Below are 10,825 nucleotides of genomic sequence, written 5' to 3' on the forward strand. Positions count from 1 at the left end.
GGTTGATTTTGTTGTTTGAGATATCGATTTTTAACCCCCAAATTGGCCAATGGTTTTGGCAGTGATTTACCCTGTTCCAGCTACTTTATAGGCGGGGTCCGATACCAAAACTTGTTCCCCTTGTTAGTCTAAACGTGTTGGTATAAGTATTGTAGGGAGTTTTGAGAATTTTCTGATGCCAGAATTTTCTTAAGACACCCACCGCTACTGGCGATGGGTGGCTGCGTGTGGGCCCACTGTGGCCACCCATTTTGTTCTGAAATATTCTCCATGTGGTCCTAAGCACAACGGTATGCTCGGATTTGAATTTGATTATCGTTGACTATCGAACGAATATTGCGCCTATTATGCGATATCCGAGTTCGATACGTTCAGACCGTTAGATTGGTTCAATTTTAAGTTACGTTGTTTCTCCTATCGTTAGGATCGTGCAAAATCTCGCAGATTGAGAATCAGACATTCAGATATTCCGAATCCTCAAATCTAAGATTTTAACCTTTGATTGCCGCCCGATCGTGCGGTCATTGACGATCTGACCGTTGGATTGTAACCAAACTTTTGGGACGTAATCGATGGACTATTGTGGACCTATAAGAACTTTTGGACTGGAGATTAGAGGCCCAACTTACCAAGATGGTGGGCCTAGCCGGCCCAATCGGGACCAATTGGTTAGGAGGTGTTTGGGATTTGGTTGTTTGTTTTAAAATGGTATTATGCTATGAGAGTCTTATTAAATATTTATGAATTATTATTCTATCGCTTTATAATATATTTATGTTTCATTATGCGGATTTGGGTTGAGTTGATTTTAAATGTTTAGTTATATGTTTATTCTTATACATGTGTTAAATAGTTTGAAATTGGATTATGTTGCCTTCGGAAATATGGTTGCCTTAGGAATATTAATGTTTTCGGACATCCTGGTTGCCTTCGAAAATATTATTGTCTTCGGACATCCCGGTTGCCTTCGGAAATATGGTTGCCTTTAGGAATATTGATGTCTTCAGACATCCTGGATGCCTTCAGAAATATTGATGTCTTTGGGCATCCCAATTGCCTTTAGGAAATAAAGGTGTCTTCTAAGAACTCAGTTGTCTTTGAAAAAGTCTACGCGCTTATGACATTGTCCCCGGAGTATCAGGAACGCCCGAATCGTGTGGTGCTAGGATTTGCGTTCTCAAGTTGAGTATATCTCCCTGAGTTCTGCTAGAATTGCATTCTCAGGTTGACCATTCGTCTTGAGTTCTGCTAAGATGTGCCACAAATGTGGAGTAGACCGTTCCACATGTGTAGTACTTGGAATTGACGAATTATCTATCGAATTGATGGATTATGTTTGGTGTACACCTATGTGGACAATAATGCAATACTGATGTGTTTTATACAGTTAACAAGATATTCTTCGCCACCCTGCTCATATTATCTGCATTGGCCAGGATCCCTAGCCACCTACCTGACTTGTCTACACAGGTGGTTGGCTAGTTTCCCCCTTCCTCAGTTGCCTTTGGATTTAATGATATTTCTCATATACTTCTTGGTGGGTGATAGTAGGATATATGCGCTACGCAGATGGTTACAGGTATGGATTTCGGGTAAAAGGTTTGGTTACACATGTGTTTGGATGTACAATGATAAACTGATTGAACAGTTAGGTACATAAATTTAGGACATGACATTCAGTTTATAGCTTGTTGAAATTAAGTAAAGAATGATTCTAGAATTTTATTGTTAGTTTCACCTTGAACATTTCTGTATTATCTTAATTGTGATTTATGGTAGAAAGAACTACGTGTGGCTTGATCCCTCAGTAAGGGTACGTAGGCAACCTAAGTGCAGCCGCAAGTTTAGGATTTATTTGTTATGTTCAGTTATATCAAGAGGATTTTGCTCACGTATTTATGTTGGTAAAAAGAAGGGCTTGAAGCCCATCGAAACTTTTGTTATTTGGTGTGTGGTTTACACCTTGTGCATGCTGAATGCTTGGGAAGTAATTGTGTTTGCTTTGAGCCTGTTTCAAGTGAGGATCTATCGATTTTCCCGTAGAAGTCAAACCCTAAAGTTGTTTCGGAATTAGGGCAAGAAGGGTATTTTAGTATTTTGGGATGACACATGCCTGGTGTCAGAAAGGGAGAGGGTTCGTCGCGGATTCCAAGCGGGAATTCGGGGCAAGTCCTTTCAATTGTATTTAATTTAAATGTTTTTATGATTTAATTTCTAAAATTCGTAATAAATACATTAAAATTTGAAAAAATACATCGAAAAAGCTTTTTGGTCAACCGAGTCAATAAGATCAAACCTTAGGGAAAACGGGACCACGGGGTTCACGACCGCCGATCTCATATCCAAAAGTTCTAACATGATCCCAACGACATGTAGAACAACACTTCTCAAAACAGAACTGATTTCATGGTCCGATCACACCAAACCCAACAACACATACTAGGCAAAAGTCCGTTCTCGCAAATCCAAACATACCGTTGTGCTCAAGACGAGATGGGGATCATTCTAGGTCCAAAACAAGTCTCCAACACCTGGCGCCGGCTATGGTGGGTGTCTTGAGTAGTTTTTTGATGATCGGAAAACTCCAAATTGTCGGCAATACCTATACCAAAAGAACTAGCACGATAAGTGGAGTATCTTTATATATACTTATAAAGCTCTTTCTATTGTCGATTGGAGCACTACGATGAAGGATCGAATCGGATCTTTGGAGGAAAAGATAGAGGAGAAGCTAGTGAACACTTTGGTACCAAGATCTCGGCCAGTGGTAGCCGAAAAACGTCAATCTTGACACTGGAAGTTCCCGCATCTACGAGGCTTTTCTAGCTGTGACTTCCTCTCCAAAATCGGGGTAATTCTTGAGTTAGTGGTGTCGAGTGATGGTTTGGCTAGGCAGAGGAGAGAGAGGGAGACGAAGCTAATGGGACCGGTGGCGCAGCTTAGGTGGTTGGACGACGACGAATTGCCAATTAGAAGTTGCGATGTGTAACAACCCGGTCCTAAATTAATAGTTAAATATTAAATTATTCAAGGAAAAGACAATTTTACCCCTAGAATGATTAAAGAATTAAAATAAGGGGAAATAAGTTTAAATGAGAAAAAAATTGACTTAAATAATAAAATAAAATGATTTGAATTAATTAAGGTTTTTGAAAATTAAAATATTATTTAATATTAAAGGGACAAAAAGGTCATTTCAAGTTCATGAAGGAATTTGGAAATTTAGATTGGACCGTTGCGTAGAGCACGTCGAGACTAGTCAGTAGACACGTAGTGGGCTTGAATCGGAGTTGTAACGGAAGAGTTACGATCGAAAAACCCTCAGTGGCAAACTTGTAAATATTTTGAAATTGGATTTTAGAAAAACCCCGGAACTTTCTCTCTCCTGCACGCACAGACCTCTCTTTCTCCCCCCTCTCTCTCTCCACGACGCTGTCCCTCTCTCTCTCTATCTTCGATTCTCTCAGCTCCGGCCACAACAAGGGCCAGCACCGGTCCTAATCGATCTGGCTCGACGCCACAATCACAACCCGCCACTTTTCCCGGTTGAAGAGCTCGAGATTTGCCGGCAATTTCGACTAGTTCGAATCGGTCTTGCTGTCACGCTGCCACAGTCACTGCCCAATTCTGGTGGATCAGGTGAGGTTTCTTCCTCTTTTTCCATGTCCTAGCTGCCTGTTGTGTAGGATTTGAACGATTGTAGCGTTTTGGAATTCGATTTTGAATTTAGGTTTTGGCAGGATTTCAAAGTGAAATTCCGGCCGGTTGCCATCCAAATTAGACCTCCATGTAGTTAAATAAAATGCTCCACTCGTCGAATAGGACCTATAGCCGAGAGGGTGAGCCATGATTCTGAAATTTTCCGGCCATCGTTTTCGCTTTGAACACCCACACGATCGTTATCACTTTGAACCATAAATCCAAACTTTCGGGACATGTGTCCTAGGCATTTTGGAACCTTTAGGGACTCCCGAATTTGTGATAGGAGGTCGCGGGGCCCGGTTTACCAAGTTTAGGCGGTTTGACCCCTCGGTTGACCGTGAGTATTCCGAGGCAGTTATATCCTTTGAGAAGGGTTATAAGGACCATGTGAACGAGTCCTGACCGGGAATGAGTTATCTGAATCAATTTATCAGAAAATTGATATAAAGGCCAGGAAATAGATTGTGAATTAAAAGGAAAGTATTGATATAAGTTTGGGATACGGTTTTCAAACCCATCACAAGGGTACCCCTAGTTGCTTGAAACAGTGTCATTTATAAATAATGCCCCACGTGTTTCGAGGACCCCTGAATCGTGTGGTGCGAGGATTGCGGCTCGGATAGAAGCGGCATCTCCGAGGCCTGCGAGGATTGCGGCTTGGATAGAAATGGCATCTCTGAGGCCTGCAAGGATTGCTGCTCGAGTGGACTTGGTGTCTCCGAGGCCTGTGAGGATGGAATTGACGGAAACTAAAGAAATTGACATATCAGGAATGGGGGTATGCCTAGGTGGAGAGAGTTTCAGTTCTGAGATATTCTTAAACTAAAATAAGAGAGTTCAGTGTATGGCATATTTATATTCAGTATATGATTGATATGAATATTTGAAAGAACTACGTGTGGCTTGATCCCTTGTTAAGGGTACGTAGGCAGCCTAGAGTTAATAGGTGCAGCCGTGAGGTCAAGTAATAAAAAGGTAGTCCAGTTAAGTTATTATGAAATGTAACATTGTTCTGGGGATGTTCTAGAAATTGAATTGAATGTTGTTAGCAGAATGATTTATTCGATTTATTGAGGCCTGAGGCCAGAATGATATGATGCTTGATTTTTGGATATAATACGATACATGCTGGCAATTAGGTTATATATAAATATATATGCTTGTTTTACAGGTGGAAATTTTTTGGAAATGTTCAATTTACAGGGGAAACTCTATCGAATTTTCGGCAGAAGTCGCACTTGAATTTCATTGAATTTTGGTTAGAAGGGCAATTTGGTCAATTGTGCCCGACAACCGCCAGGTGTCGGACACGCACAGGGTTCGATTCGGATTTCAAAGTGGAATTTGGGTCGGGTCCTGTCATGTTGTCATGCCCCCAGAGAGGAGAGAGAAGCTCGCAAGGGAGGAGAGAGAAAAGAGAGAAAATCTGATTTCGCATGCTTGGGTTTTGGGGCTTTAACCCAACTTCCAAAATTACAATTTTACCCAAAACATTTTTAGACCATAACTTTGTCAAATTAACTCGGAATCGGGCCCACTACATGTCTATGAACTCATGAGAGCGAGCTCTATGCAATGGTGCAACCCAAATTCCCAAATTGACTTCCAAACCAAAAGTGACCAAAATTCTCTTAACTCCAAAGGTAAAATATAACTTTTCCAAAACAAAATAAATAATTAGGCCAGGGTGTTACACTATGAGTTTATCAAGAATCCCGATAATCACCTTCAAGTCATACCTTTTAATATAACCATATAGTGTTCCCAAAGACAAATGACTCGTCCACAAAATAATTGTGATGTCTCAGGTCTAAGGACTAACTTGTACTAATGCAACTCTAAATTCTTGTTTGACATTGTCTGTAAGACTTTCATACGAGAATTCATGGTCGATTGCGTTCAGTGAACTATATCTCTATTGAGCACCTACACACTCGTCTCAGTGTCTCTACACAAATGATTTGAGACTAATAATCATCCTCCCTATTGAGCATACATAATGTGTATTAGTCTTTGTGGATTACCATTGTCCAATTGATGATCTTATAACTAAGAACATTTAAGATAAGATATCATGTAATAAGGTTTAGGAGGAAGGAAGTTTGTTTTGACAATGCTTCTTTAGCAAGGTTTAATGGATGTTGATTTGGGTGTATAGACTAGAGATGGATTTTGATTATATGTTTTGAAAATTTAGGGTTTCTTTTTAGGTGTGGGATATCGTGAGGAATAGCCATTCTAGAACAATCATTTGGGTTGGTTCATTCTTTAACTAGTGTTGCTGCAAGTGCGATAGGTTGGCCATGCCTCTCTTCACTGTGAACTCTCCCTTCATGGAGGTTCGTGGTGACGGCTCACATGAGGGAGGGTGGTATCTCTTGTTTTAGAGCTAGGTTTTTTTTTTCTTTCCCTTTTCTAATATCATTTCTTTATGTTAGGCCTCGTAATCTGAAGCCTCTTTGTTTGTTTTTACTACTTGTATTTCAATGCTCCAAACCATCTCCTTCAAATATCATTTCACAAAAAAATCATTTGAATCTAAAATCATTTTACCATTCAATTAAATAGTTGTAGTATTTTCTTGAAACACCATGGTCATCTATTTTGTTAGTCATAACTAGATGCCTTAATGGTTTTCAATTTGTCTAATTTTTGCAAAAATAATTCATGAATAAAGGCTTGAAAAATAAACGGTTTGAATTATTGAAATAAAATTTGTAATAAACCCCAAAAGGTGTCCCTCAAATAATTTTTTTTGAGAGAACCTTTACTAAAAAGTATTTGAGAGATCCTCAATTGAAAGGGATATAATATATATATATATATATATATATATATATATATATATATATATTAGCTCTATATTTAGTTATACGGATATTTTGATACTCATAAGCTTAACCCAAAAGAGAGAAGCACATATGAAGAGTAGTTGATCATGATGTTCCCAAATTGAAGACGAATTAAGCGAGAAACAACCCATATTGAAATCCCATTGGCTAGGTTTTACCAAAGCAAAGAAAGTTGAAAAGAACAAACAGACAAGACAGTCCAACAAGTCAAAGATGACGCTAAGATTTTGTTTTAGCTACTATAACCGAGAGATTTATATATATAAATCCTTTATGTGACACGTACTGTTGAAATCTGCTCTCTTTCTCTGTGATCATAGTTTGATCCTCTCAAATCAAATTTCCTCTCTCCCTTCTTTTTCTTTTATTTGACTACACAAACCCTACAAGAGTGGAGGGAACAAGACACAGAGGGATAGTTCGAGTAAATTAATAATGGGTAGTAAGTAATCAAGGATTTGGATTAACAGTGGGTTACGAGGATTTGGATCATCAAGAGGTGGCAATGCAATAAGGCTCCCAAAATAGAAGAGACCTTCTAGGCTCTTTGCAACCCTTTGAAAAAGGAGCCAAGTGATCCCCTTTGTTCCCTCTCAAAACGAGCAATTGTTGCTGATCATTTGCCACTTGATTCTTGGACATAAAGCCATTGCTCTTGAGGGATTGGGACGTTGCTTGTGGAAGAGGATTAAGAGCCGCTGTTGCTGTGGGCTTGGTGCGCCAATAGTACTCGTAAGCGTTGAAAGAGCCTGCTGCTGCCGCTGCTTTTGCTGCCGCCGGCGGCTTTGGTATCAACCGTGCCACGCGGCCGGGCCGGGGTGGGAGTGACTTTGCTAGTGGGGTTGGCTCCACTACTTCCACCTCCTCATCATCCCCTCCATACTTCACTACTTCATTGAACTTGTTAGCCCACCCATGAGTCTTATTAGCAAACCCAATGGGCTTATTCATCATTAGTGCTAGCCTATGAACATTTGTCACCCTACTTGTTAGCACTTTTGGTGCTTCCTCCATCACAATTTCTCTTTCTTTGATTCCATTTTCTTTTGTTGCTTTCTCCTCCTCCTCATCATCATCACCATCATTATCATCATCACTTTTTTCACTTTCTTTTTCTTCCCCTCCTTCCTGAAAGTTCACAAAATTCTCCTCAAAGTCTTCCTCTCTACTTTGCTCTTCTTTATCAACAACCTCTTCACTCTCAGTCTCCTCACAAGAGCTTGGAGTAGTAGCAAGAAAAGTGAGGACAAGGCGACCATCTTGGCGTTGGGCACGGAAGTTATTCGGTGAAGGCATGGACACAGCTTCGAGGACTACTCGTCCGTTGTTGCGATGAGTCCTCATGCGAACAGATGTCCCGTCACATCCTGACAAAGACGGAAGGGGCGGAGGGAATGATCGAGTTGGAGGCAACTTCTTACTGGCAGCAGAGTTGTACTTGACAACTCGAAATTCTTCCCCGTCAAATGCTTGTGCCACCCGTACTTTTTCTTTTTCTTCTTCTTGTTGTCGTGGAAACTCAGCTCGATCTTCTTCCTGTTCTTTGTCCAGTACTTCTATGTCACCAGTCTCCGAAGGAGGGTACGACGAAAACACTTCAGAGCCAGTCTCCGATCCGAGACTCTCAGTGCACACTTCAAGGCTCTTTACAGTCAAAGAGCTTGATTGTTTCTTCACAAGAGGATGAACATAAGGTGCTGCTGTATCAACCGCCTTGTTGGCCTCTTCATTGGCCTTTTGACATATAATTGAGCTCCACAGATCGAGTTGTCCCTGCTGCTTCTTCTCAGCGTCGGCTTTGCTCATCTTCTTCTTTTGATCTTCTTCATCAAGTGAGCTCCAAATAAGGAACTTTCCCTTCCTTTCTTGGTAACGATCTTCGTCTTCTGACGATGAAGAAGTGTTGTCCTGCGTATCGATGGAGGCGGAGAGTTCTTCAGAGGATGCAATCTTTTTCATGGGGAAGAAACCATGTTGAGCCAGCCATCTCTTGGAGGACATGTCCGCAGACAGTGTTCGTCGCAGGGAAGCAGCTTTGGTTCTTTCGGAGTCAGACGGGCCAAGAATCGTGACGATGCCCTGCTTCTCAGTGATGACCTTACTGGCTTCGTGCTCCATAATATTCCTCTTCATGAAATGAGAAGATGGTGAGCGAGTTAGGCTCTTGCTGAGAGAAGCAGACATATCTCCCAAAATAAGCTAACAAGTAGCTGTAAGTGAAGAATGAGAGCTTTAATTAGCTGCAAAAAGAAACAAAACACAAACAACGCAATCAGCAAAACAAGTTGCTGAACATTGCAACAAATTTCAAGTTACAAAGCAAATTATAATATATATATGTTTGGTGGATGTGCATAAAACATGCATTTGATAGAAGAAAATACAAAACTAGCTGAGCTGTGGAGCAGATGGGAATTCAAATTTACCTGATGAGAGATTCAGAAGGCAACTAAAACAACACAAGAAAGCATCCAACAGAGGTCTCTTCTGCTAACAGAGAGACCACTGATGGGCTGTGACTTTGCAGAGAATAATAATAGCAGAGAGAGAGAGAGATAGGGTATTATGAATGTGATGTTTGAGGAGTGGGTGTGGCTGATCTGATGGCAAAGCAGTGAAGGGGGAATGTGGGTATTTGTAGGGAGCCAAAAGGGCTTTAGAACCGTGTGCAGTGGGGCCCGTCTACGCCACCCATGAGAAAAGTCCCTTCCCCATTTGGTTTCCAGTTTTTCCCCCTTATCAGAATAGTGGGTGGATAAAACTTGAGAAAATTTTGAGTTTGGATTTCAAGAGGATGTTCTCAATTTGTTTCTTGCTCTCTGAGATATAGTACAGTAATATAATCAAATGATATAGTTTATACACTTGTTATACTATACTAGAGTAGTGTACCGTACTATTCTACTTTCTCTAGTATACCACATGATCATAGTACCATACTACAGTAGTGTACCGTACTATTCTACGTACTATTCTACTTTCTCTAGTATACCACATGGTTACCATACTACAGTAGTTTACCGTACTATTCTACTTTCTCCTCTCCCTCCTCGAAGATTATATTGTATTAAGAAAATTGAGGTTAAAAAAAAAGCTCCCTAAAATTAATTGAAACCAACGTTGACTATGATGACATCCAGCTATCACTCACCTCTCATCGTACGTAAGCAGTTTAGATAATAAAAATATTCATATAAAATTTTTAATGAAATTCGTGGACATAATTTGAGAAGGATACCACCCCTCTAGTAGCCATAACAAGGGTTGTCAGAAGAAACATTCATCTATTCTATTGCTTTGCTGAGGTTTTCTGAATTTTTAGTTGTAACTTTAATTGAAGTTTTAGTGGAAAGTTAACTATTATGTGTTTAAAATTAGATATATTTAGTCATATATCCATTCTTAGTACTAATTAATGATATAGATAAACCCTACATTATTTAATTTCTATAAACAAATGCAAAAACAAAAACAAAAAAAATGATAGATGGCCTTATTGAGTTTAATTTTGATTACTAAATTACTTTGATACCCTATTGAGTGTTTTGGGTGTTTTTATGAGGTTTTTGGGTTGGGCTTGTTTTAAGAAATTGACAGTTTTGTAATTTATAAGAAATTAAAAGCCTCTTTGTTATGTTGTAAATGGGCTTTGGGTGTGTTTCTAAAGTTCATTTCATATATAGTGTTTTTGTAATTTGAGACCCTACTAGCTAAAAGGCCAACTACAGTAATTCATTAATAGAAATTAGTTGTTAAGTGGTTTGTGAAATATTTTTTGGGTTTTTTATGGGTGTGTTCGTGAAATTATTTTGGGGTGTATTTCTAAAGTCCATTTTATAAAGGGTTTTTTTAATAATTTGGGACCCATACTAGCTAAAAGGCCGACTACAGTAATTCATTAATAGAAATTAGTTGTTAAGTGGTTTGTGAAATATTTTTTGGGTTTTTTATGGGTGTGTTCGTGAAAATTTTTTTGGGTGTATTTCTAAAGTTCATTTCATAAAGGGTTTTTTTAATAATTTGGGACCCATACTAGCTAAAAGGCCGACTACAGTAATTCATTAATAGAAATTAGTTGTTAAGTGGTTTGTGAATTTTTTTTTTTCTCTAAAAAAGGGGACTAGCTAGTGGCGAACCATGGCAATCCACCCTCTCTGAGGGTTGGGAAGACTCACACAAGCGTTTCATCGCATCCTTGGCCACAATCAAAAGATTCACCAGCAGTGAGAATCGAACCCAAGACGAACCGAGAGCATACCGGGCCTAAGGAA

General features: G+C 39.6%; 1 protein-coding gene across 2 annotated transcripts; it reads right to left on the reverse strand.

Moving 5' to 3' along the window:
• Positions 1-6,684: 6,684 nt before the first annotated feature.
• LOC110760040 (FAF-like protein (DUF3049)) lies at positions 6,685-9,168 on the reverse strand. Of its 2 annotated transcripts, none has more exons than XM_021962217.2 (2): positions 8,981-9,168; positions 6,685-8,764 (listed from the first exon to the last, which is right to left on the reverse strand). In XM_021962217.2, the coding sequence occupies exon 2, from the start codon at positions 8,736-8,738 to the stop codon at positions 7,047-7,049; it is 1,692 nt and encodes a 563-aa protein (XP_021817909.1). In that variant the 5' UTR covers positions 8,739-8,764; positions 8,981-9,168; the 3' UTR covers positions 6,685-7,046. The 2 variants fall into 2 exon arrangements, with proteins under 2 accessions (XP_021817909.1, XP_021817907.1); XM_021962215.2 differs by having other exon boundaries at positions 6,685-8,794.
• Between the last annotated feature and the right edge of the window lie 1,657 nt (positions 9,169-10,825).

Source organism: Prunus avium, chromosome 6, assembly GCF_965620075.1.
Source record: "Prunus avium chromosome 6, drPruAviu1.hap1.1, whole genome shotgun sequence".
NCBI lineage: Eukaryota > Viridiplantae > Streptophyta > Magnoliopsida > Rosales > Rosaceae > Prunus > Prunus avium.

What these genes read in the sequence shown, in the direction of transcription:
- LOC110760040 (XM_021962217.2), bottom strand. Translation starts at nt 8,738, where the DNA reads ATGTCTGCTTCTCTCAGCAAGAGCCTAACTCGCTCACCATCTTCTCAT.